This window comes from Orbicella franksi, chromosome 4 (assembly GCF_964199315.1).
Source record: "Orbicella franksi chromosome 4, jaOrbFran1.1, whole genome shotgun sequence".
NCBI lineage: Eukaryota > Metazoa > Cnidaria > Anthozoa > Scleractinia > Merulinidae > Orbicella > Orbicella franksi.
The window spans coordinates 19,097,564-19,120,219 of record NC_138148.1 but is presented as its reverse complement, the minus strand read 5'-3'; the positions used below and the strand labels follow the sequence as shown (position 1 = coordinate 19,120,219).

General features: G+C 40.0%; 2 protein-coding genes across 3 annotated transcripts; one reads left to right on the top strand and one right to left on the bottom strand.

Annotated features, from left to right (window-relative positions):
* Nucleotides 1–176: 176 nt before the first annotated feature.
* On the bottom strand, nucleotides 177–9,600 carry LOC145484725 (demethyl-4-deoxygadusol synthase-like). Of its 2 annotated transcripts, XM_081463356.1 has the most exons (7): nucleotides 9,221–9,600; nucleotides 5,968–6,102; nucleotides 5,172–5,449; nucleotides 4,443–4,784; nucleotides 3,310–3,921; nucleotides 2,338–2,939; nucleotides 177–1,763 (listed from the first exon to the last, which is right to left on the bottom strand). In XM_081463356.1, exons 2-6 carry the CDS (start codon nucleotides 6,046–6,048, stop codon nucleotides 2,369–2,371), a joined length of 1,884 nt encoding a protein of 627 aa, XP_081319482.1. In that variant the 5' UTR covers nucleotides 6,049–6,102; nucleotides 9,221–9,600; the 3' UTR covers nucleotides 177–1,763; nucleotides 2,338–2,368. The 2 variants fall into 2 exon arrangements, with proteins under 2 accessions (XP_081319482.1, XP_081319481.1); XM_081463355.1 differs by lacking the exon at nucleotides 177–1,763 and having other exon boundaries at nucleotides 1,772–2,939.
* A 9,555-nt stretch (nucleotides 9,601–19,155) lies between these two features.
* LOC145484493 (melatonin receptor type 1B-B-like) lies at nucleotides 19,156–20,160 on the top strand. Its single transcript, XM_081463105.1, has one exon. It carries the CDS (start codon nucleotides 19,156–19,158, stop codon nucleotides 20,158–20,160), a length of 1,005 nt encoding a protein of 334 aa, XP_081319231.1.
* The last annotated feature ends 2,496 nt before the right edge of the window (nucleotides 20,161–22,656 follow it).

Sequence of the window (22,656 nt, the reverse complement as noted above, 5' to 3'; positions counted from 1 at the left end):
CTCTGTAATAAATATATCTCGGTCCTTGCTATGAATAATGCTTATTCTGCGAGAGCAAATTTGAACCGTCAAATTGCACGTGTTTATTTATTTTTTCTTTTTTACGCTTACATATTCAATGCAATCGGCAACGAAAACAGCGTCAAAAAAAAAAAACAAACAAACAAAAAGAAAGAAAAGAAAAGAAAAACAAAGAATGATTATCCATAAGAACAGGGGTAAAGGGATCGCTGGTACAAGCGGTTACTAGAGGAGAAGGTTCAAGCACCGCCAATCACTTCGAAATAATTCTGAGTTTTCACGCAATCGTTGACAAATTTATTAAAATTTCCAAACTATAACCTGCAAAAGTCTCTGAGGCTCATCTTTAAGTTCCAGCTGATAACCGAGAGTGCAGCACCCCATCTGGTCCCTGTACCTTAGGGTTAAGGGAAGCCACGGGCTTGACAGGTAGGCATCAACATATATATTTCAGCCGGAAGTCGATCCCATATTTTCAGACTTTCAATCAAAGCACTCTTCAAGGATCGCCGCTTCCCAGCTGCTGGTCAAGGGGTGCAAAAGCTGGGTACGAAAGTGGTGGGCCGGCGTAAAAAAGACCGATATTAATTGCCTTGAGAATTGAAGGCCGTTTGGCCTCACCTGACGTGGAAGAATGATCTCAGATTTAAGGCGAGTAAAATGCTTTTCTGGAACAAGTAGCTAACAAGTTGCTGACATTGTTATTCAGTTGATTTGAATTGCATTTTAGCCCTCTACATTACAAAACATTCCCTGCGGAAAAACGCAGTTAAACACCCAATCAAATCAGCTCTGAGTAACTTTATTTATTGCTGTTAAATGAAGTTAGCTATTAATATGTGTCAGTCCGCAGACTGATTAACATTAAAATCCTTTTGAGTGTAGAACGATCTTCCTTATTTGTGTTGTTACATAGAGATAGTGGAATCATTGTTCTAGCAAAGCATTGTACAAATGGAAGCTACAGAAAGTTTTCACTCGTGTCACGCGCCAGCAGCCATGCAAATTTATTAGAACAAAAAAAAGTTTTTACAAAAGAAAAGAGTTCAACTCCCACGGGATTGGTTTGTACACCAAAATGGCCGCCTTTTTATTGTTTTGGGAACACCAATATGGCCAATATGGCTGTGATGTCATGTGAAAACAATCTATAAAGCAGAAAATATATCATCAACACGAAGTCTCCTACTACTTGTTATGTTTTGGATTCACAAGAATGGCAATCAAATTTTTCATAAGAATTCGTTCAAGGACAAGAAAACAAAACAAGACTGCAGTTATAAACTAAGAAAATTAAAAAAATAACCACTCCGACATAGTCATTTATTAGCAGTAAATTGACTCTCTTGGATCCTTTGCTGCATTCAGTTTTGCCAAAAGGTAACAGTGCTGAAATGATCACAAAGCACCTTAAATCGTAGACAAAATACTCCTAGAACACCGTGACCCTAAGTCTGCCACAACCTGGCGCATGCGTAACCCATTAAAGCGGCCATTTTTACGACTTCAGTGCACTTATTTAGTGACTTGTAAAAAAACTTGTTCATAATTTTTAGGTTTCTAGCAATTAGCATATGTCTTTTAGGTTTTGACATTCGAAATCATTTTCATGACAAAGGCTCCATAATGATCCTGACTATGATCAGAGCATGCAAAAAGTACTATATTCACTGAATACTGTAGTATAAGACTGAAATGGATTCTTTCTAAATGTCTGTATCTTTGAACGGTGTCCTCAGTCCCTGTAATGTATCAAGAAAATAGCACTGTAATAATTACAGACGGCATTGAAGGGCAAGATAAAATAAAGTTGAACATATACTTTACTCCATGGACTTAAATGCTCCTACGTCGACTTCAACCATTTTTGCTGACGTGTTGACAACTGCGGTTTTTAGATATTCATAGTAAATACTAAGTGATAGAAAATCTTTGAGACAAAACTAAAACAGGGTAACTTGTAGGTGAAATTATTGCGTGTGCACCTTTCCGCGTGTTTTCCTTACGTGATATTGAATAACATCAGTGTCTTCCACTGTTTAGAGCTTTAAAGATAAATCACAAGTAATGCCATGGTTTTAACGTAGACATCCGCATCTGCTTATCGCCATATGTTTGCAACGTGTTGCTAGGCAACCTTTTTTCCTGTAAGAAACAGCGAGTTTCGATCGTGTACTAGGGCCAGGAATGATTCTATATTGCATGTTTCGCGACAGTCTTTCTATCCTAACGAAACCGCGGAATGATTATATGTGACATGCTGCTCGACAATTGCGAGGTTCGTACACATAGAGACGGGAATGATTCTATATTTACCATGGAACCCCGTGATCAGTGATACCTTTCTTTATTCTTCCATTTTCTCATTATATTGCAAGCAATTTTTCAAAGCACCATCCTGGACGTCGTCCTTGGGAAGGTCTTTATTGACGTTTCCCACAGTGGCTGGATCATCAAGACCAATGTCTTTGCAGTGGACTTCAATGCCCACTCCCTGCCTGGGGTACCGCTGGCAGATCTCCCGATATTCTCCCAGCCTCTTGTCAAGGAGCTTGTAGGGCATGTCGTTAATGTAGCCACACTTTCCCAGGCCTTTAGGAACAGGTGCGACCAAGTTGCCAGCTCTCTTCTCGATCACGCTTTCCTGGACCCTGTACAGCGTTTCTGTCTCCTTCATGATTGGGTGCCATAGAGACAATTCCAGGTCGCTTAGCAGCTTCAAAATACGATTCAGCTCATGTTGTGTGATCCAGCTGTTACAAAAAGAGAGATACGCACCAAAGCCCATGCCGGTCGCTACAGCATGACCGTGGAGCATCCCTGAAGCGAGCTCGTAACCAGCACTCCATGTGTGACCATATGCGTGTGGTCGGCACTGGTGGGTTTCCCATATATTGCTGTACTCGGATCTCATGTAACTGCAAGAAAAACAACTACACAGATAAACCTGTTGCATAGAGCGGTTTTCAATTGAGTCTCGAAAGCAAGAGTCTATTGTCTAAAGTAATCAGGCAGTTTCTTTGTTTTTGGTTTTGGTCTTACTACGGTATGAGATTGGCTGAATAGTCAAAGGTAAGAGATTGGTTCTGACGTTTGGTTTTGGTTTTGCGACGCTCAATTAAAAACCGCTGCAACACTGAAACAGTGTTTTATGTGGAAGATAATCTACTTGAAGCTCAGTTTCAAAGAATATAGTGACATGAGCAATAGACGTTATAGCGCCATACAGTTGATTCGTGGCCTAAAAAATTGTACTCCCTAACAAACCAGTCAAAATATTTTACATACTATTCAAGAGCTTTGCCAATAATGAGATCGCAGACATTTTCAAATGCCTTCTTATCCCCTTGGAAGTCTTGCATCTCTATGCCAAACTTAGTACTCAAAAGATTGGTCGCTTTTTGCTCTAACAGGCAGAAAAGATCCTCGTCCTTAACCACCGCTATCTTGACGATTTCAGCGATACCATGACGCAGGCAGCCGCGATGTAGCGTGTGAAAGAAGCTTCTGTCCGTCAACGTCAGAACAGGGGGATGATACGACCCAAACAGGTTTTTGAAACCGAATCCGTCGCACCCTGTGCGAGGGGACAGTCCAGCGTCGATGCCAGCCACAACGCTTGTTGATAGCATGATGTAAGGTGTATTACGATGGTAGAGAGAGGTGGCACAGCCAATAACGTCATGTATGACGCCTCCACCGACAACAAGAACAGGTTCATTTCTCTTGAGTCGCAACTTCCTCAGCTGAACTAAGACATTCTGCACTGTGGTTATATCTTTGTCAACTTCGCTGGCAGGGATGACAACCTTTTGCAGCTTCACGGAATTCGCGTCAAAATAAGTCTGTATTGCCTCGCCATAGGTGTTTTCGACTTTGTTGTCAATAACTGCTACACACCTGGTGGTGAAAAGAAAATTTTAAAAGACTCTTAAAAAGTTTATATGAAGGGTACAAGTAGACTCTAAAATTGGGAGAACTAGCTCATCGAGACATCCACTATTTGGGGAGCTTTATCCTAAAACCCGCAGAAAATACTCTACTGATCACGTCGTTTGCGAGCGGTGTCTTTGCGGGCAGGATCTTCGCAGTCTTGCCACGGGAAGAGCGTGCTCTCCCGTATTATGCTCAAAGGATTGAGTTTTTCCTTTTTCACTCGTAGAGTTCGTCGAGCGAATCATGTCGTCGGGGCCATGCCATGCCATACCATGGCCATGCCAAGTCGTGCCGTGTCATGAGTACTACGGCTGAGCTAAGCTACGCTAACCAGCTAGGCTATGCTAGCTATGCTACGTTATGCTATGCTAACCTATGCTATGCTATGCTGTACTGTGTAATGTTATGCCAAGCTATTTTATGCTGAGCTAAGCTAAGGGCTGAGCTGTGATGGGCCACTTGGCTCGTATACGAACTTTACCTACCTTCCAAGTGGCCGATACACATTTTTTAACTCTGGGTTGGTTGGGTTCAACACTTCGTAAACAATCTTAGCAGTCGTCGTCAGAGTATATCTCATGGTGCACTCCACCAGAGATGCGTCGGGTTTGGCCACAATGTCTCCCTCACACCTGCGATAAATAGATGTAGGGTATACGGCGTGCGGATCGACCATCAACAGATGTTCTTCATTCTCCAAGTAGCATTCCGGGCAGCCTCTTTCTTGGAGTAAACGTCGCACTGGCGTTGTACCAGTTGTGGAATCGGCGGCAAACAACTCGACGATTTCGTTCCATTTTGAAATTGCTTCAGCATCGGCATCAGTTCTGAAACAAACAACAGGATCAAATCGCCTTATGGAGTGTGCGTATAAGCTAGGTTGTTAATCAATGCAAAGTACATAATCATGCTTAGAAAAATTAAACAGAAGTGAAAAAAGTAATTGGTCTGGTTCACAGATGAAATGCCCGGGTTCAAAAAGCGTTCCAACTTTCTTAGGAGTATTCATACATGATTGTTAAAAGAAAGTGAAAATTATATTCATACATATCAACTGTACTTGGGACGTTCACAAATCAATGAATTTACCCATGTTAGCGCGTCATAGAAAATAGTAATATGACGTAAATTACAAGTTTTGGAACTGCAAGAGATTAGTGCAGATAAGTGTCGCTGAAGTTACCATGGTGATTTGTAGGATTTGTGTTACTTACCTTGGCACCAGACTAGCAAGTTGCTGGAGTACCGCGACGGTTGGCTGATTGTAGAAATACTTAAGTTTCCTGATGAGCAGGAGCGACTCCAGATCACTGCTGAAAGAGCTTGCCAGCTCTTTGGAGAACACATCTAAGCGAGATAAGCGGATGAGAAAGTCGCTGATAATCGGGTGGGCGAAGATTCTCCGAGCGAACTCTTTCACGGGTAGTGACGAGCCATTCAGAAATTCCCAAGGAAGCTGCCCAAGAGAGTTGACTGCCTCGTACACTGCATTCTGGTAAAAGAAGAAAAATAGAGAATGTATATGACTTCAATGTACTACCAATTTGTTGGAGCATAAAAATCATAGTCAAGATTTGTTCAGTTGCGAAAGAAGAAACTGAGAACTTGCAGCTTTACATATCCAGAACTCAAAACAATTTCCTTTGTATTTGCCATTGAGTCATTTACTATCGGTTATTTCGAACTCCCACTATTTCGAACTAATTTCCGTTTCTCCTGAGGGTTCGAAATAGCGGGGTTCAACTGTAAATGTACAACAAAATCGAAAGAATGAAGCAGAAATGCAGGCAAAAAAAATCCGCTAAGCAGATCTGATCTAGGCAATTGCGACTCCGAAGGTAAAATATAAACTCATTTTATTTTTTTTTTCTCGGCGTCGTCCTCGGCGTCGCCGTCGTCATTGCTTAAGGCCCCTTCAGCTCTCTGGTGACGCTTTATAATTACGGAATCGATATCAACTAAGTACAGGTGACAGGAGCCCATGGCCATGGCTCCTGATAAATATCATACCTTTTCGTTTTCGGCTGTAGTCTTAGAACCGTCCTTTTCTGTGTCTACACTGCCCGTCTGCTCAGACATATTCTTCAACATCACGGACCTTAAATTTTCTTGTTTATATGCGATTTAATGACTGGATTTTAGAACCTACAAAAGAAAAAGGAAGTTAGATTTGACCTAATACTGAGCTAAGGGCGATGGAATAACTCGTATAGGTAATTCGTGTAATCCATTGCTTTTTGCTACCAATGTTTGGTGTTGTCAACGTACGTTACAAGAGAACTAATTCTAACATTAATTCACTTAACATTAGTAGAATTCAACTCGTATACTAGTCCAAAGATGAACACCTTGCAGTCATGGCGAAAATATATGAGTTCGTGCGGGAATATTTACGACCCCTATTAGGAAGTAAAAATTTAATATTGCCGACTTCTCAATTAAAATACCTCATCTTATTTCCACAGTGTATCGCTTGTTGTCTGACCGCTTACGTTTCCGAAACGAGGCCATTTTAGCGAGTTAACGCTTCCAAGGTTTCCCACTTTCTTTCAGGAACGAAATTTTAAACCTTGTCATGCAACAATTTTTAAAGGTTTGCAATTCGATGTCGAAGCCTTGTTATCCAAAAGTCGTAAATACGGGTTTTATTATATTTAAGATAGTCAAGAGTTAAATGTGTTTAAAGAACAGAACGAAATGACAAATATTGTTGAATTCCTCCACATTTAAGCCTCCGTCCCGACATGTTTAGAATCGAACAATATATATTAATGAAAAAAGGCAAACATCCCCTAATTCCAGTTATCTAATTAACTTTAGGTCCTTTAGGAAGAGGGAGACGATTGCCTTGAAATTGCAAGCATAGACAAGAATAGCGCAAAAGTCAGCAAACATCATTACTCTTCGATCGTACATTTTCAGCAGGAGTTTTTACAGTCATTCTTTTTTTTTAAGAAAAAAATCACAATCCTGGATTCACAGGCCATCCGATCACGGAAAAAAGAGCACAACGTACCTAATTTCGTGTGCAAAGAAAACCTCATAACAAGACAACAACATACTTTATTACAGGAAATAAACGCTAGTGTTAATTATCGCATATTTACCGAGACTTAAATTAACGCAAATTGAAGGTAAATTTGCTTCCCAATAAAGGAGGTTAGGGCGACAGAGAGGGTAAGATTTCAAAATGAGGGAATTAACGCGTCTCCTAGACCAAAAAAAAAAAAAACAGAATTTGTTGAGGACATGAACGAATTTTAACACTATAAAGCTGACAGCGAACATGAAGAAAATTCAGTTGAAGTTCAGTAAACGATTTACAAATGTCAAAGATTGATGTGAAATATATAGGGCGGAAATAAAATTTATTGTTTGGCTGTGTCAAGAATGTCTGGAGTGTGTCACAGATTTGGGGGGGAAATGATGGTAATTTAACGTCGCGGAAATTAACCCGCAACTTAATTAACAACGCAAAAATTAACATTAACATAAATTAACGCGACTTAAACTAAAAGTACCGTAATGCCGGTAGTCTGAAGTTTTCGCAGATTTTGAGTGGAAAGTATTATTCAAACATCTTGACTGTATTCCATGTTTCTCTAGCAATCATTGCCAATTAGCGGCTCTAAAAATCATGTAGGTTTTCTTGTTGGCGAATTTCCCGAGCTTGAGCAAAATGTAAAATTGCATCAGTTTCGACTCTAAAGGTTAATGCACTAAATCCGGCCAACGCTGGCTCAGAAAATTATGAAAGAAAGGTCAGACCTTAAAGCCGAGCCATCTATCTTTTCACTGCCTTAAAATATTCTCAAGAGGTTTAAATATTAATTTTTGGGAGGGGGGGGGGGGGGTTGAGATTCTACAACAATTTCTGAGGCAGATACGCGATTTTCTAGTGTATGTGGCCAGTCTTCCACAGCAAGGCCAAAACAGTCTTTGGAATCTCTTAGCATTCCTAACTATACATATGTTCCTCTTTGGAGGTTTGGATGAGACTTTCGATAGCAATTCGGTAACATTTTCAGGGTTGTGAACTTGTATCGAGAACATAGCGTCGTTGTAGTATGCTCAAAGTCGGGAAATTCGTCTACTAGAAAAACAAGATGAAACATGCGATATTCCGAAGAGGTTTGAATAAGGCTTTCCGGACGACCAAACTATTTGAAAATTTCAGACTGTTGGGTATTTAGTCAATTTAAGACCGCTCCCGGTCCTTCGTTCCTAAATAAGTCGTAGATAGGAAGACCATTTAGAACGTTTTAGGATTTAGCTTTTATATCTATTTATATCTATATTGAATGGAAGTTTTTAATATTATTGTAATTCAACTATTCGCGTCTCTCATAATTTTAGGTTTTTAACTCTTATTATATTGTATGTTTGTATTCATAGTATTGTTCATTTTTCATTAGGTTTGTAATTTTATTTTCCGAGGGCCACAAGTTTATTAGCCTTTGGCTATTAAGACGCTTAACCCTCCTTAAATAAAATCTTTATTTATATTTATTGAAAGACATCCCGTCCTCGATGTTCCTTCCGGCGACACACTGTAAAAGGTTTTTAAAACTATGTAAAAACTGTAAGATCGGAACCACAAAATATATTTCGGTAAAACACTAGCCTCATCAGTCGAACGCCATATTCGTACCTACGTTTTTCTAATTCTCTCTTAGCCTCGGCAGTGGATATTGCTCTGGCGTTCCTGAATAAATCTTACTGCTATAAGGTCTCATGTGCCAAATCCGGCGGATCTCTTGTTTGGGCGCCGCAATGGAAACGAATATGGATACAATTTTCTGAAAGGGTTTTGAATTTGTGACCAACAGTACACGACACTATCAGCTGTAGAACGATCGATCACGTCTCCTCTTAGTGTACCTTAAAGATTTGGGGATACGATTTCTCCCAGAATTGTATAGTCAAAGACATTTGCATATGAAAAACACAATAAGCATATAGTTCAACATTGTGAGCCAAAAAAGTAGCGAGTAATAAATTTTAAACAAATAAATTAATACACCATGAACAGTAAGTAACGGATGTTCAGTAAACAAGCATTACCCTGAATACGAGAAAGAAAGTGCAATTTAAATGTTACCTAAAAAGAACGGTGTTGAATGTGCGTGTTTTTATCCTAAGCTAATCCAGCTCTAACATTACGAATGAGCACGGATGGAAGAAACCACAAGCCACTTTCAGGAATAGAACACCCAGACGCGGTACGGTCAGTGAAAGTAAACTGTAATGACAGAGAACTTACCAATTCTAGGCGATAGGAGACCTACTTGACTTGTTCACTGGACTGATGGCAATGCCTCTAGAGTTGCCTTTATAGGGGACTCAAACGCTGTTGTAATTAATTCCCAGACAGCATAAGATGCAGTGGAAGTGACACTCACACCAGGCTGAAATGTTTGCACGTCCTCATGTAAGCAAAGTAAGCGCCCTAATTTTGTCATCAAAATTCTCGTGTTTGGCTGGGTTTTGTTACATTTACGTGAACACTATACGACCTTCCACTAACCTCTTCCGGGGATCATGCACGCAATCGGACGAGGCAATTATTGAGAATTAAAGCTTTTAGCCAGGATTTTTTTTTTTTTTGAAGGAAAAGCCGTCCAAATATCTTTTGTTTACTCCTGAGAGACTATGGATCTTGCGCCGTGACGCTGGGGAACCAAGAAAACATGTATGGTGTGACTCCACCGGACGAAATAAAGAAAAACTCGGAGACATACGTGGGTGGGAATCAAAGAGGACATTATGGAAAACTATTGCTACACATGCAATAATCGCTCAGATTTAAAAGTAATTTTTTTTTTATTTTAGTGATTCTCTCAATAGAATCTGAGGATTTGATTCAGTTTGGGCTTTTTCATACATAGTTCACTAAGATGCGTAGTCAAAACAACATATCCACGTAAAATGGGTGGATTTTGTCCCAGTTGCCCAGCATGAATTCTTTCGTCTTGCCAACTTTTCCTTTTAACCTTGGTTTATAATATTAAGAAAACTTTTAATCCAATTTTATGACCGAGCTGAACTTCCGGGACATCGGGAAGCTCGCGAAGCACTCGCGTCATGCAATAATTTATTTTCAGTGAAATAGATACGCTGGCTTTCTCAGATTTAAAAACAAACAACAATTTTCACTGAGCAAAAATATACTGAAACCAAGTGGGAATCCAAGCACAGTTTACTTACAGGTCTAGACTACTCAATCGAGTTGCATGAAACTGAATAAATCACACACAGTAAATGAGTTTAATCGTAGCTAACAGAGGGAATGGTTAAGAAAGCAGGTAAATATCAAAGAAGTAAACAAACAGGCGACGATTTACGTTGGAAGGACCTTGACCCCGCACCGTGCAAAAGATAACATATTTTGAGTTTATGCTCATAGACTTTGCACGAATTACATAATCGCAATGCTTCTATTGGTTCGTTGTATGAGCACACATAACCACCTTTTGTATTTTGCCAGGTTTTGTGCATGGTCAACCCCCAAAATAGCCAACAAAAACATACAACAAAGACCTTTGTTAAGTTTCATAACCATATCCCTCTATAAACTATGGTTTAATATTTGTCAAGTTTCTTTTTGGATTGGAAGTATTTAAATTTACAGTAATTTTAATTTGCTGTCCGACATACAGGATAATTTATGGAAATAATAAGGTTACATTTAACTTTTCCTCCTGAGAATAAATATCAAAGGCCAACTCTCACCGTCACTCGCAGAGGACGTTGACAGGCTTTAAAGATCTTAATTTTATCGTCGGCCGAGCGCTTTGTTTAACCGATTGGACTGAAAGTCCAACGTGTTGCTGCAAGATGTGCCCTCTACCGTGACCAAAAGCGAAATATGTGAGGAAGGATCTCGGCGTTTAATGTCAAGTCGAGAGAAACTTAAAAATCCTAACGTCTGCTTTGCTTGAGGTAAATTGATCGAGGAATAAAGCGACAATAACAATTCCCAAACTACTGTGCTTGAGGAGGTTGTAATAGCAATTTCTGGCCAAACAAAAGAGAAGTATATCAATATCAAATATTAAATCTCTTTAAAGTAGAACCTGTACACAGGGCATGACTTCGGACGTTTCCAAATTAACGTTATTAAAACTGTCGACAATATGCATATGGTAAAATTTCTTCGCCGACGTGGGTAACTATGTAAACAGAGCTTAAGATTCTTTTGAGACACCGTGCAGGTTACACCATCAGGTCAGTATCAATTCTCGACTTCTCACCACGAGGTATATTTACTCCGAGCTATGTACAGGTATTTTGTGATGACAATTTCTGTGGTGTTTTATTGTTTAGTTGTGCATACACAATTGAATAACACTAAGGCTTAAAAATTTAAACCACGAATTAGGTACAGTTAGAGACAAAACTAACTTAATTAACACTAACGAGTACTAAACTTTAAAAAAAAATGAATAAATAAACCGCCTTAAGTCACGCACGAATGAGTGCAACCGGAATCACTTTCAGCTCTTCTCGCGTTTCTTCCGGCCCGCGGCCCGCGACCCTTCAATTAATTTCAACGTCCACTGGCCTTCCGACCTCACTGTGAAAGCTGAACACGTACTTCTGGATCGTGAAGATCGCTTCAAAACCACCTGAGAAACGGGCAAACAACACAAAATACGGCACGGCAACAAGGGCAGTCTATCTTATTCACGAAAAGTTGATTTCATTCATTTGAAATAGCACTTTTGTTCTTCCATAACAAAATATCGCTCATACGAAATAGTCACGTTCGTGCTCTTCCGTTACTACTTACACTTCCACTCAAGTTCCACTCCCACTCAGTTCCACTTCCGTTCGCTGAGTCTTATGCTGTGTTTACATTTGAGCTTTTACCATGGTAAACAGTTACTAAGGTCAAGTTACTTAACCTTGGTACATTCGTCCAGTGTTTGTACCGGCTCAAATAACTCAAGTTGATCTTTCAACATTCGCGCGCGCTGCATTATCAACGTCATGAAATCGAACTTGGACGAGGATCCCACCGCAGTGGAACAGGAGCAAATTGAGGTGCCATCATTTATGGAGTTCCATCCCCGCCAAAAATCAAAGTTGATCACAACATTCAACTTGACAGTCTATCAATTAACTTGGCAAACATCAACATCATATTTCACTCCTTAACTTTGTACTTTGTATCACAATCATTGAAACTTTAAACATCAACTTTCAAAGTGACAGTTCAACGTTCAACTTTATCCATCAACATTCATGTTAACATGTCAACAATGATCTTTGACACTTGGGCTGTCAGCAAAAGATGAAGTTTGAATCTCCAAGTCGAATGTTGAGTCACCAAAGGCGCACCAATCCCGCCAAAATTCAACTTGGGAATTCGACTTTCAAGTTGATAATTCAACATGAATTGTTACGTGTCAATATCCGTGTTTAGCAATGAACATTGCTATTGCTGATGACGCAAATATGTTCACCATGACGTAATGCTCTCTCTCTTCCTCCCTCGAGAAAGTACCCTGGTTGCGGTTGGTCACGTGTCTAAGTATGCCAATCAAAGCCGCACAGAGGGTGGGTCCTCAACTTAAATTTAGTCAACACTGTCTAGGGAGGTAAATGTTTGCGCCGCTATACAGACGTTATTTATTTTGAAAGTGAAGCAAGTTGTTTGTCAGAGATCCTCCCTGACCAATGCTTCGTCGCTATGATCTGAACTTCTATGAGTATGAGATGCTAATTGAGAGGGAACTTTGCTTACTTTCCAGTGCTTTTTTAAAAACCGTCAACAACCTGCTTCGGATCAGTTTAATCAGTTTTTCACAGCAAAAGAATTAAGTAACCGTCAAATTATCGACGGGATGCATTCAGCTAAACGAGAAGCTAGTTTCTTGGCCGAAAATTGGACTTACCGCTAAAACAGTTTTAAAACGAAAGCCACTGGATTTTGCAAACGCGCGATCGATGTCGCTGTTGTCAAGTTCTTCATAAAATTTCTCACAACAAGAGAACCGAATGACCGTCAAACTGTCGATTGGATAAATTCAATCAAATTCAAAGCTAGTCTCTTGGCCATACACTGGAAATATCAAACTCTACACGAAGGCATCAACGTCTCCGTTGTGATTTTTTCGATCGAAAAATATAAGCTGCTTAATCAAGTTATTGGTGTTCAGCACTCAGTCGTTAATGCTGTTGATGTCAAGTTCTTCGTAATTTGTTTTCGCTGCAAGAGAATGGAATGACCGCCAAACTGTCGATGGGAGTAATTCAATGAAATTCAAAACTACCTTTGTGGGCGAACAAACAACGTATTTAACTCTAAGCGAATGAGTAAATACCTACGTTGTGATTTTGCCGAATGAAAAATGAAATTAAATTCACCGCGCGGTTCATTTATTGTTGTGGTCGTCATTTCCAAGTTCTTTGTCAATTATTTTCACCACCACAAATTCCAAAGACCGTCCAACTATCGATGGGAAAATTCAGCCAAATGCAGGGCTAACCTTTAAGCCGAACTTTGATGCATTGAACTCCAATATCGAATGTGTCAATGCCTTCGCTGTGAGTTCGGCCGAGGTTACAAATTCCACTCCATACTGGGCTCAGGAGGTGAGCTCAGTGGAGACAAATTTTAACTGTCCTGCCCCTCCCTCCAATCATTTTTCTGGAATCTGGAAAAATCTAGCAGACACGTGACCAGCCACGACCAGGGTACTTTCTCGAGGGAGGAAGAGAGAGAGCATTACGTCATGGTGAACATATTTGCGTCATCAGCAATAGCAATGTTCATTGCTAAACACGGATATTGACACGTAACAATTCATGTTGAATTATCAACTTGAAAGTCGAATTCCCAAGTTGAATTTTGGCGGGATTGGTGCGCCTTTGGTGACTCAACATTCGACTTGGAGATTCAAACTTCATCTTTTGCTGACAGCCCAAGTGTCAAAGATCATTGTTGACATGTTAACATGAATGTTGATGGATAAAGTTGAACGTTGAACTGTCACTTTGAAAGTTGATGTTTAAAGTTTCAATGACTGTGATAAAGTACAAAGTTGAGGAATGAAATATGATGTTGATGTTTGCCAAGTTAATTGTTAGACTGTCAAGTTGAATGTTGTGATCAACTCAGATTTTTGGCGGGGATGGAACTCCATAATCATTTTCATAGGCGAGGACCTCATTCCATAATATTACGGCGAAAATTCAGCCGCTTGATCATACCCAGAGTATACATGGATACGTTGTATATGCAGCATCCTCCCTGGTGGCAAAATATATCGACAATAATTACACAACATAGGATCGAAGTTTGTCTAGAGAAGGTTGTTAATAATACTGAGAATGAAAAATAGTGCTCTCTTTTGCGTGACGGATTGTTCGCTGTAAGAAGATCGATCCAATCTTTCCACGTTATCTGCCATGATCGCCTGGTGAAAACTGGAATAGAAACGCTTTGTCGACAATCGCGCAATCTGCTCACCGCGGGAAGTGAAATATTACGCCGCCACAAGCGGATATATCTGTCATCTTGACCTTGGTTACCAACTGTAACCATGCCTGATCACAGGGTAATTACAACTTTTACCTCGGTTAAATTTCTTTTGTCTTCTGTGGCATTTACCAAAGTATCAGTTGGCGTTTACACACGGAAAATGTTTACCTAGGTAAGTAAACTCTGGTACCTCGGTAAACCGTTCAAGTCTAAACACGGCATAAAAAACCTAAAAAAGCCTTAAATTCCGGAAGATCGCCTCTTTTACCATCCGTCTCGAACCTAAAAATTTGGTGAAGAGTAGAATTCTTCCGATTAAACCACAAAAAAGCGTCAAATACTCCGAAAGTCTCCGAAAATGATACAAATTGGCCAACATAAGTGTAAAAAATGCAGAGCGCTTTCCTTCGAAACCGGGAGATTTGGTGACACTTAGGAAAACCTGGAGACATGGAAGTTAGCTAGATGTGATTTATTATATTTTTATACATATCGAGGACTATATTGTGTTGTTTGAAACTGAAAAACAGCCTTTAAATATTCCGCTTGCTGCTGCATTTCACGAGTTTCTGCGAAAATGATGAAGCTGAGCTTTGCCCTTAACTAAGTTAGCGTATCTCTAACATTAACCAGCCAATCATTGCCAACCTCTCGGATTGTGGTGAAGATGGTTCGAACCAAAACCTTTCTCTGGTCACTTTTCCCGTTATTTCCTCGGTGGTATTGGAAAGAAATAGACGAAAATCTTGTCGATTTTCTCTCAATATTTGACGGAGCAGGGACCTGTTTCTCGAAAGCTCCCGTAAATACCGGGCCGGTTAACGGGAAACTTTACCGGGCCCGAAATAGCGCTTCTCGAAGCACCCGTAAATTTTCCCCGTACTTACCGGGCCCGATAAAATAGCGGGTTGTTACCAATCTCTAGCGCGCACTTCACGCTCGTTCGCGAGAGTAGGATAAAGACTTGGGACTATACGTATTCGACACATTCGATTCTGATCGATTCTGTTGTCGTTGCGACGGTGATGCTTTTTGAGGAACATTGCGAAGTTTAACTTCGAAGTTATCGTTGTGTCAAAGGACAGCGACTGAGAGTGATCGTCATTTTGCATGGTCATATTATTTGAAAGTGATGATCAGTTGCCTTTTGTAGCTCGATTCGAAGACTTCGATCGACAATCTTGCTCTTTTCTAGGAGTCTTGTCATTTTCCGTGATTCATTCTCATTCAGAATGTTCACAGAGCAATCAAAAGAGATCTGCGGACCGCCGAGGAAACAGTGCGAACTTGAGAACTTGAAATTTAGCTACAAGCGCTTATTTCAGTAATTTATACTGATACGAATTTCGCTTAAGTAAGTGTACAGAATATTGGGAATAAGGAAAGATCTTACTAAAATTTTTAGACGTGATTTAATCGTTTTCTCCGGCAAACATCAACCGTAATTTTCACTGATCCCAAGTCGACTGTTCTAGCATAAAGCAAGCTAAGATCAATAGAAATGCGACTGAAACAGTTATGTGATTGGGGAGAATAATTTTAAAGTTCATTATTCTCGTTTATCTATGGTGGGTACAGTACGCTTCTTTGTGTTTCATCTAGTTAGAAATGCTATAACCAACATTTGTCAGCATTTGTGCACCGCGCCTAATGCGACTCTTCGCGATCGCTCTATTATGTTTACTTTTTGTAGAATGTCTGTTTTCTAATTTCCTCCTCCAAAAAAAGTAAAAAGAAAATCTGCAATTAAAACACAGGAAACAGGTTTGGCTTGCAGTAAGATCAGGTTTGCGTGAAAGGAACCCATTTTGATGTTCATTCAAAGAAGCCATTTCGAAAACGCGCGGCGAGTGATCGGCGTTTACATGACAGTGTTTATCTATTCATTAATTTTTTTTCCCGCCGTTTTTTGGTTTTGAAAAACAATAAAATAGAACTTCACAGTTATATAGCGCTTCCATGCAAACGCCTTCAAACTCTAAAAAATAAAACAACAACAATTACATTTACCTAAGTTTCCGGAGCCAGCGGGCAGCTTCTCGCCGTGTTTCTCTCCAATTCTTCCTTAAGCTCCTCAACGAGCCACTCTATTCTTGCTCGTGAGAGCCGAAATCGTTCATTGACTTCGTAGTCAGCCATATCGGCTAGAAAGGGAACGTCTTTGATAAGACCGTGAAACAAAAAGGTCCGCCCGCGGCCGCCATTTTGTTTGGTTTTGCAACATTTGCGACTTCCCGGTAACTTTACGGGAGGTCGTGACCCCTCCCGTAAATTACCGGGCAAGTTACCGGAAAAATTAACGGGATCGAAAATAACGGGAGCTTCGAGAAACACCCGAAAAGTTTACGGGGACTTACCGGGTGATTTACCGGGCCCGATAATTTACCGGGTCTTTCGAGAAACAGCTGCATGCCCCAGGCGTGATTCGCAACCAGAGCAAAAGGTAAGAAAACAACAAACAAATAGAGGCATTTATCACGCCATATTGCGTGCGACTGACGAGGCTTCACGTTGTTAAGTTAAAAAAATCAAAAGATAACGGAAATTAATACTGGTAGTAATCGTAGATTAAAGAGTGCGTTCCGTCGGTATCCGAAACGATATGCTTTTATTACCAAAACTAGGACAATTATTCTGTTTACGAACACGACTTTGAATCGCCTTGGCTTTGGGGGAACAGCTAAAGGGCATTTTCACTTCCGAAACAATGAAACGGAGGACATGTTGGTGCACCAAAGAAATTCTATGGGAGTTGAACTCTTTTCTTATGTAAACACTTACGTTGGGTTTATGTTACATATTTTTCGCACAGAATTCTAGGCCAGCGAAGTGAAACTACACATTTAATTTCCTCCTTTGATTTATTCAGCAGAAAGCAGCGTCGGTTTTGATCGAAGAAAAGAGGGTATATGCAGCACGCAGCCAAACTACAGCTTTCTGTTCGTACAAAACGTCGTACACATTTCGTGAAGACATGTCTACAAGATTTTTAAATGCCATTAACACTGACTTCGAACAATAAATAAAAAACGTATCCGCTACTGTCCACAATAGAGACCTTTAGATCCACGTTTACCGCAAACGTCAAACTGGGTTTTGAGGTTAGACATTTGCCGTTCGCCATTCGGACGGAAACAGATTTAGATTGAAGTCAATTGGAGCAAATAGAAATCATCCTGTCAATACAGTAGAAATTGTCAAAATAACGTCGAATTTGAAAAAAAAAAGTTTTCTAGCGTGTGTAGTTTTCTAAAGAACTAAAGCATCATAAAACACACATTCGACTTAAGCCGCCGCCATATTGGATTTCCACTCAGGATAAGTGCCTTTCTTCAAATAACAACAAAAGGCTAGGTAATTGCTTATTTGCCTGAAACATTCATCCGATTTGTAGAAAAAGGGTCACTTTATTCGATTTCAGCATTTGTACGTGGCATAAAATACAATTCAAGGCAATAAAGCATGTGGTAAATGACTTACGTGAAAACCTACTTCTTGACGTACAAAACGCGAGTCGAAAACCTCAAACATGACGTCTGGCTCTGGTCACGTGATCCCTAGCGGTTAGCCGTTCGCGGGAAACGTGAATCTAAAAGTCTCTAATAAGCTGCCTCGACCCTCGAAAGTCCGCAATATTGCACAACACTCGAAAGAAAGCATGGAGATGACGTTATTCGCCTCTGAGGAATTTTTTGGGGGGACAAGGGGACAAATTGGTGTCCATAGAAAGAAACATACACAAAAAGTCGAATTTTTCCGCATTACCCGATTAGAACTGCGTTCTCTAGAACGCAACAAGCCAAAATGAATGTAAAAACAAAATAATTTCTGCAATTTGATGATAAGAACTGGAAAGATAGAGAGCTGTGTAGATTTTCAGTGGTTTTGGCAAGACCTGCAGTTTAGGATAGACCTGCTGTGGAGGCTGTACATGTGCGGCCTCGCCTGATCCTAAGTTCATTCTTTGAAACGGAAAAGTCAGTAACGTAGCCATAGAAACTGCCAAAAAAAACCCTGAAAACTGGAATGCAAACTTCTCATCCACTGGGTTCCTTACATAGTAGAAAAGCAACGAGCAATAGTTCGGAATTAGGAATTGCGAGAAAAATGCGCATGCGATTGCATCTTGTTCTCAAACGGAAAGGAAATTTTGCTCCTTGTGCAACATGATAGCTTTAATAAGAGTAAAATGCAAATTAGATGGTGTACAATGTTGAGGTAGCCAAATCCTTTCCATAACGCAACTTCATCTCCTTAAAAAAATAAATATCAACAATTAATATAAAAAAGGTTGGCGTTCTACCAGCTAAGGTTACACTGAACGGAACGGTGCGGTTTTCGTAAAATAGAAGGGTTGGTGTTTTATTCTTTCCCAGTTCGTAGTGCTAAGTTTAAAGATGCCCCCTTTTCGCTTTAAATTTAAAAGGAACTAAAATGTTGAGCTGCTTCTCAGTAAATATGCTGTTTAAATAACTTAAAATGACGTGCGATTTAATCTGTTGCTCGAATTTACACTGGAAGCTGCCGTGTTAAAAGAGGTTTTCGATAAGTCAGGCTGTTCTGATTGGACAAATAAAACCATCAAGCCTATCAAGCATTGACGCGGATATTCCACTGTTGCCTTAATTGTGCAGTTATCATAAGTTTTCTTTCAACACTACGTAACTTCGGAATTCGCGAAGTGAAAACTCGACGAAGAAAAAAGAAACATGGATTCCGTAGACAAACAGCTGGCAGAGATGTCAAAAGAGTTCGAATCGAGAAGCAAAGTGAAAGTTGTCCTCGAAACAGGGCTCCACACACTGGTTCTGCTGTTATTGCTTGTGGGCAACTCTCTAACTCTCTTTATCATATCGTTCAATCGTCAAATGCGAACAGTCCCGAACATGTTCGTTGCCCCACTTGCTCTTACAGACCTCTTGCTGGGATTTATCTCGGCTTCTCCTGTTGGCATCAGCACGTTGGCCGCATCCCAGTGGCCTTTCAACGACACAGCCTGCCAATACCAAGGATATATGGCTGTAACTCTGGCACTTACATCCACTCAACTTTTAGCCTTGATGGCGGTGAACCGCTATTTTCGAATCGTAAGTCCGGCGAAGTACCGACGCTACTTCACCAGGAAAAGAACTACGATCATGATTCTCGTCCTGTGGTTCTATTGTATTTGGGCTCCCTTGCCTTACCTCCTCAGTGGACACAAGATGGTATTTCACCCTTCCAAGTTTTTCTGTTATCTTCAGATCGACAGCGGTCCATTCACGGCCTTTATGGTGACCGTTTACATTGGGTTACCAACTTGTGTTATCTTTTACTGCTACCTTAGAATATTCCAAACCGTCAGCAGCCACAACACTAATTTTCAGACCTCTGGTGTTGCAAGCCATACGGTAAACGTTGAAGAGATTAAGATAACACGCACTTTGTTTGTCATTGTTGTCTCTTTTAATCTGTGTTGGACGCCCGTATTGGTGATAGATATTGTGGACACAATCCGAGGGACTTGGACCTTTCCAAGGGAGGTTTACGTGGCATATAGCTTTTTGGCCACCATAAGCAGTGCATTAAATCCTATAATATACGGTGTACTCAATAAGAACTTTAAAAAGGAATATCGAAAGATTCTTTGCTGTAGCTACTGCTGCAAGCAATCTCTTGTGGAGCCTTTCATCCCACCCGAAAAAGGACGGAGTTCTGTAGAAACACCTCTTTAAGCGCAAGAAAAAAAATCATTTCACTAAACACCTAAATATGTAATCGGCTTAAGACGCTTTGCTCTGTTAGCTTTTGAGACACCTTAATGAGGAACTTTGAATGCAGGCAAAAAAAAGGCAGAAATCCAATCAATTTTCTGAAATGGAACCAGTTTTGACAGGAAGTAGCATGTTTCTCAAAACATTATTTAATATTTAGTTCTATTTGTTAGGAACAACACAACTAACCGTTTGTAATTTAACTATGTAACAATACCTTATGTCAACATTTTCAGTTTTTAAATTAATACTAAAGCTGGAAAAAGATGATCAGCTTCTGGCAATAACAAGTGTGTGTTTAGTAATTATTTATGTCAGTTCCGGTTTTCCTAGGAGTTATATCGAATAAGCAATGTGTAAATTGAAATTAGATATTGCAGGTTCTAAGAAACCATAACTTGTAATAAACGAAGCCGATGGCATGGTTGTTGAATGAGATCCACTGTTAAATAAAACACTGAAAATCCTTTATGTTCCTTTCACCAGGTGAAGCCCCACACTCAGATTCTGACAATTGACATCTCTGCTTCCCACGGTTTTTAAAATCTGAATTACTTGATTGAAACGAAAGCGGTCAGAAATTAATTGTCCAAAAGACGAATTCGTCCAAATTAGTCAAATTTTGCCAAGAGGGCAATGGTACGGTGATCTTGACCGGAAAAGTTTTGTTAAAAGTTTGTTCTTCTCTTAGTCTTAAGATGTAAACTTATATTGAATATAGTAATTGTAATTGTATTTTTTAATTACAATTGCAATTAACTTTTTTTAAGCAAACAGTTCAGATTACGACAAACACATTACCAAGTTAGTTCAGAGATGATAATTAGAATCAATCGATCCGATCGTTTTATTTGTCGGTGCAATATTTTTAATTGCTTAGTATATATTGGACCAGGTTAGGTTCCTACAGCTTTATTTCAATTACGAAGTCGTGTGATAAATCCATCATTAACCAAGCTCGTTCGGGATTGTATTAGGAAAACATCAGTCCACGGTTTCTTTTCTTCTGCTGTCCGTTCTGTTAACGTCTTTGGTCGATGCCCCTCGTGCCTGATCAATAGACGAACTAAACCCCTGAAGGGTTTTAAGCATACGGTATCAACCCACGAGCTCCCAAAAAGGACGGGGGTGTTCGTCGTACCTTTTAGGGGATAGAAAGCGGTTTTGGTATCTCTTAAGGTCCACAGCAGGAGCTTTCGCGGTACCTTTCAAGGCATGGAGCCGGAAAAAAAAAACAGACAGGAGATAATGTGTTGTTTTAGAATTGGTACCTCTTGGGGGTATAAAAAGAAATTCAAGCCACGCCCACAAAACAGGATCTTGGTGCCTCTGAGGTTTTTTTTTTTTCCAAAATTGCAGACCAGCACCCCCGTCCCTTTTGAGATCCTGACTACCAAACATAACAAGATTGTCAAGACAACTTTAAAATTAAAGGTCCTGGACATTCACCACCTTCTTGCAGTTCATCATCATCGTCATCATCATCATCATCATCATCATGATCATCATCGTTGTCGTCGTCGTCGTCTCTATTTATTTGCCAGTAAATAAAAAAATAGCAATAAAAAACAAAGAGGGGGCGAGGAGACCTTGAAAGACCACCAGGCTTATAGCGAAGGCTTCCTCAGTACTAGTTCAGCGAAATAACAAATTGAAATTCAATATATATACAAAAATTGCAGCTTTATGTATGTGCAACAACTTTAACATGACGAGCCATAAGTCGGTTTATCGTGGTCAGTGTATTTGTCTAGGTATGCATCCAGCAGAACTGAGGAACAAATCTCTTGCTTATTTACTGAAGATTTAAAAAAACGCGCCGGTCATTTAAGATGGCGGGTAGTGGCTTAAACATTCACGTTTTTAGCATTCCATAACGGCCACCAGTGTTTCTCCGAAACAAACGCTCAATTTACCGATTTGTGATCTGCCAAGTCGGCTGCTTGTCTCGGCGATTCAACTTCTCCGTAGGAATAAAGTTGGAATGCTCGTCTGTAATAGCTCGAATAAATCAACACAGCTTCACTAATCCTGGGGGGGGAAAACTGCGAAGGTTCCAACGTAGCACAACAAACGACGAAAAGGAAATGGAAATGCACATCGCTCGAGGAATTCATGGCGCCATTGTAAGCCACATGTCCTGATCACGTGCAAGTCCAAGATTCAAGCTGTTGTCGCCCCAAGGAAGTCAGTGAGTTTTGTTTGCCCAAGGGGATAATAGATTCCAATTTATCATGGAAAAGTCAAGTAAGCTATGTTGCTATAAAGCGAAATATTGGGATTCGTTCTAAACTTCGTTATTATGTGAATTCAGATATTCTGGTTAAACTATATTATGCCTCAATATATCCCTTCTTAACCTATGATTTAATTTCTTGGGGTAACACCTATTCTTCAACTACCCATCCTTTGTTTGTTTTACAAAAGAGTGCAATTAGAGTGATGACTTTCCCTAAA

What these genes read in the sequence shown, in the direction of transcription:
- LOC145484725 (XM_081463356.1), bottom strand. Translation starts at nt 6,048, where the DNA reads ATGTTGAAGAATATGTCTGAGCAGACGGGCAGTGTAGACACAGAAAAG. An exon ending in CTACAGCCGAAAACGAAAAG is followed by an intron (nt 5,450 to 5,967) that starts GTATGATATTTA and finishes TTCTTTTACCAG; the next exon opens with AATGCAGTGTACGAGGCAGT. An exon ending in CTTGCTAGTCTGGTGCCAAG is followed by an intron (nt 4,785 to 5,171) that starts GTAAGTAACACA and finishes TGTTTGTTTCAG; the next exon opens with AACTGATGCCGATGCTGAAG.
- LOC145484493 (XM_081463105.1), top strand. Translation starts at nt 19,156, where the DNA reads ATGGATTCCGTAGACAAACAGCTGGCAGAGATGTCAAAAGAGTTCGAA.